Here is a 3285-nt window from a genome sequence, read left to right as displayed (position 1 = left end):
CCCAGGCCACCCGCTCGCCATTCGAGAGTCTAACTCATTCGCAGCCCAGAGACGGGCCTGGTAGCTGAGCCATAAGCTCGTGACACTCCCTGTCGTGGTGGTGGCTCAAGAGAGAAAGTGGGCCCTACCCGGTTTGGCTCAGTGGATAGAGCGTCGGCCTGCAGACTCAAGGGTCCCGGGTTTGATTCCGGCCAAGGGCATGTACCTTGCTTGCGGGCACATACCCAGTGGGGAGTGTGCAGGAGGCAGCTGATCGATGTTTCTCTCTCATCTATATTTCTAACTCTCTATCCCTCTCCCTTCCTCTCTGTAAAAATCAATAAAATATATTAAAAAAAAAAAAAAAGAGAGAAAGTGGCCTGAGTTGGGCTCATGGGAGGGAGGCTGGGGACTGTAGTGACTTTGGGGAAAGGGAAGCCCCCACCCCCCCCCATCCCTGTATGTGAAGGAGGAGCTTTCTCACTGCCCTTCCCTCCGCCCCCAGGGAAGCCTGGCCAGGAGTGGAGTCGGCATGTGGGGGCAATGCTCAGGGACCACAGAGGGGAGACTCAGCCCCGTGACGTCAGCCACGCTGGTCAAACGTGCCCTGAAGTCCACACACAGCGACACTCCCAGTGTTCGGGAACCGTGCTTCCTCATTGCTCAGACCAGTGTGGGTGGGGTTTCCCTTGTGACAAGCCATGCCCCCCAGCTGATCCCCAAGGACGGTTCAGTCACATGAACTAATACAAACCCCTGTTTACTCAACTGGGGAGCCGATCACTCCCAAGCAAAGGAATCCTGGCTGGTTCTGCCTTTCGCACCCCGTGCTCTGCGGTCCGGAGCCCCTCACTGGGGTCCTCGCACCCTTGGGACCACCCAGCACCCCCCATGGCTCGCCCACCTCAGGTCTCGCCAGCTTCCACCTCCACAGCCTCTAAGACAGGGGCTGGTCCTAACTGGTGTGGCTCAGTGGATAGAGCGTCGGCCTGCGGACTCAAGGGTCCCGGGTTCGATTCTGGTCAAGGGCATGTACCTTGGTTTCGGGCACAACCCTAGTAGGAGGTGTACAGGAGGCAGCTGATCAATGTTTCTCTCTCATCGATGTTTCTAACTCTCTATTTCCCTCCCTTCCTCTCTGTAAAAAATCAATAAAATATATTAAAAAAAAAAAAAGACAGGGGCTGGCAAACTTCCTCTGTAAAGGGCCAGACAGTAAATATTTCAGGCTTTGTGGGCCGTTCCACCTCTGTCCCTGTAGCGGGAAAGCAGCCGTAGACTACATATAAATGATGCGCGTGGCTGTGTCCCAATAAAACTTTATTTATGGACACTATACATTTGAATTTCACATAATTTTCACATTTCACAAAATATTCTTCTTCTTTTGATTTATTTCCAAGAATTTAAAAGCGTAAAAACCATTCTTAGCTTGAGGCTGATTAAAATGATAGTGGGCCCGATCCGGTCCACGCGGCAGAGTTGGTCTACCCTTTGGACTCCGGGCTCACCCCCCTTCCCTCTGCCGCCCCCCCCCCACCCCCCCCCGCCGGCAAACCTGGGCTGAGCTGCTCAAGTCCCAGCATGCCTCGGGCCTCTTGTGTCTGAGGGTCAAAGCCACTTACCAGAAGGACCACCCGTAGTCCCAGGAATGGGGCCTCCAGTCCTCAGGGCCGAGGCTCACGGTGACCTGGAACACCTGCGTGTACATCATGTGGGCGACCATTCCTAGGAGGCCTGTGGGGGAGCAGAGAAGGAGTCAGGAAGAAAGGTGGGGCTCTGTGCACCCCACGGGCCCGTCGGTGCATGGTTTCCTGCGGCTCATGGTCAAGTCTGTGAGCCCGCGGCCTGGGAGAGCTTGGGTTCGAGGGTCTGAGCGAGAGCCCCTCCCGCACATCTCCCCGCGCAGCCCTGGGCAGGGCACCTCACCCTCTGAGCCTCAGCGCTTTCCGCTCCGGGATGACACTGTGACAGCCGAGCGGAGGGGGGTAAACCGAGGAGCCTCCATACCTGGTACCCACTGGACATGCTCATATGGCTGCCAGGTTAGGATAAACCCGGGGCGCGTCCCCATGTGGATGTGGCAACGGGAGCCCTGGCGGTGCCAAGGTGCACAGCTGACTGGCACGAACCTGACTTGCAGAGGGAGCAACAGGGTACTGAGGAGGGAAGGGGTCGCTGGCAAGAGGAAGAAGGGAGCCAGGGATGCGTATGCACTTACTGAGACCAAGCACCTGTCAGACCCTCACTTCCGTTTTTGCCTCTTTTAAACTTCATAACAACACTTGGAAGTGCCTGGCCCTGATCATGGAACTTCCTTCAGGGGCTCCGGCACCTGTGTCTCCGTCCAGCCGCCTGGCCCAGGCCTGATGGGCACAGAGGACTCAGAGGCGACACAGAGGGGGTGCCTGTGCTCCGGGCTGGTGTCAGCCTCGCGTGGACACTTCCCCTGCTCTCTGACCTCAGGTGAGGGCTGCCCTCCAGGGCTGCTGGGAGCACTGAGGCAGGACATCAGGGGGAGGTGACACACAGGTGCCGAGTCCCGTCAGGAGCCCCAGAGGCTCGACGCCCTCCAGGCTCTCTGTGCCAGGCCTGAGGACACCGAGACCCCATCCTGAGCCGGCCCCCACCCCCTCGGCCTTGGCTCGGTGGGAAGGGGGACGAGGGGGCGAGCCTGCGGATAGCTTTGTTTATTTCCTTGACACCGTTTTTTGGTGAACTTGCATGGGACGCCTTGATAATGAGGTGCCATGTTTAATGTGTCCCATCAACTGATGGCACTGAAGTTGCCTCCAGGATTTTGCTCTGTAAGCAATGCCGCAATGAGCTCCTCCTACAGGGCTCATGCACAGCCTCGCGGGCCAGTGCTTGAGATGCTGAAACGCTGACAATCTCGCCCATCCACGGTGAAACACGCAACCCCGACATTGCTCTACATCTCATATTTCTCTCATTGTTAGTGAGCCTGGGCATCTTCACATGTTTGTTAACATTTCTGTTTCTTCTTCTATGGATATGCCTGCCTGTATCCTTTGTCAGCTTTCTTTTTAAAAATTCTTTTTCATGATCACGTGGTAGGAATGTTTATAGGTCTTGGGTACTAATCCCGTCTGTTGCGTGAACTACACATAGTTTCCTGCTTGCCTTTTCCCAGAGGCCTCTTTTGTTATGAATAGACTCTATTTTTAGAGCAGCTTTAGGTTTGCAGAGAAACTGAGCAGATAGTAGAGAGTTCCCATATGCCCCCTCTCTCCGCCCCAGTTAGTGGGGTTCATGTGTTACAATTCATGAACCAGTATTGAGGCA

General features: G+C 55.6%; 1 protein-coding gene across 1 annotated transcript in view; it reads right to left on the bottom strand.

Annotated features, from left to right (window-relative positions):
* LOC102425431 (germ cell-specific gene 1-like protein) overlaps positions 1 to 1729 on the bottom strand; it is a gene marked incomplete at its 3' end in the record, with an annotated part of 18059 nt that extends 16330 nt beyond the window's left edge. The window contains exon 1 of the mRNA XM_023749029.1: positions 1605 to 1729. Coding sequence (XP_023604797.1) covers positions 1605 to 1705 — 101 coding nt within the window. The remainder of the gene's footprint in view (positions 1 to 1604) is intronic.
* Positions 1730 to 3285: the final 1556 nt, after the last annotated feature.

This window comes from Myotis lucifugus, unplaced genomic scaffold (assembly GCF_000147115.1).
Source record: "Myotis lucifugus unplaced genomic scaffold, Myoluc2.0 scaffold_2483, whole genome shotgun sequence".
Lineage (NCBI taxonomy): Eukaryota > Metazoa > Chordata > Mammalia > Chiroptera > Vespertilionidae > Myotis > Myotis lucifugus.
The sequence above is the reverse complement of the archived record's forward strand: the minus strand, read 5'-3'. Positions and strand labels throughout refer to the sequence as shown.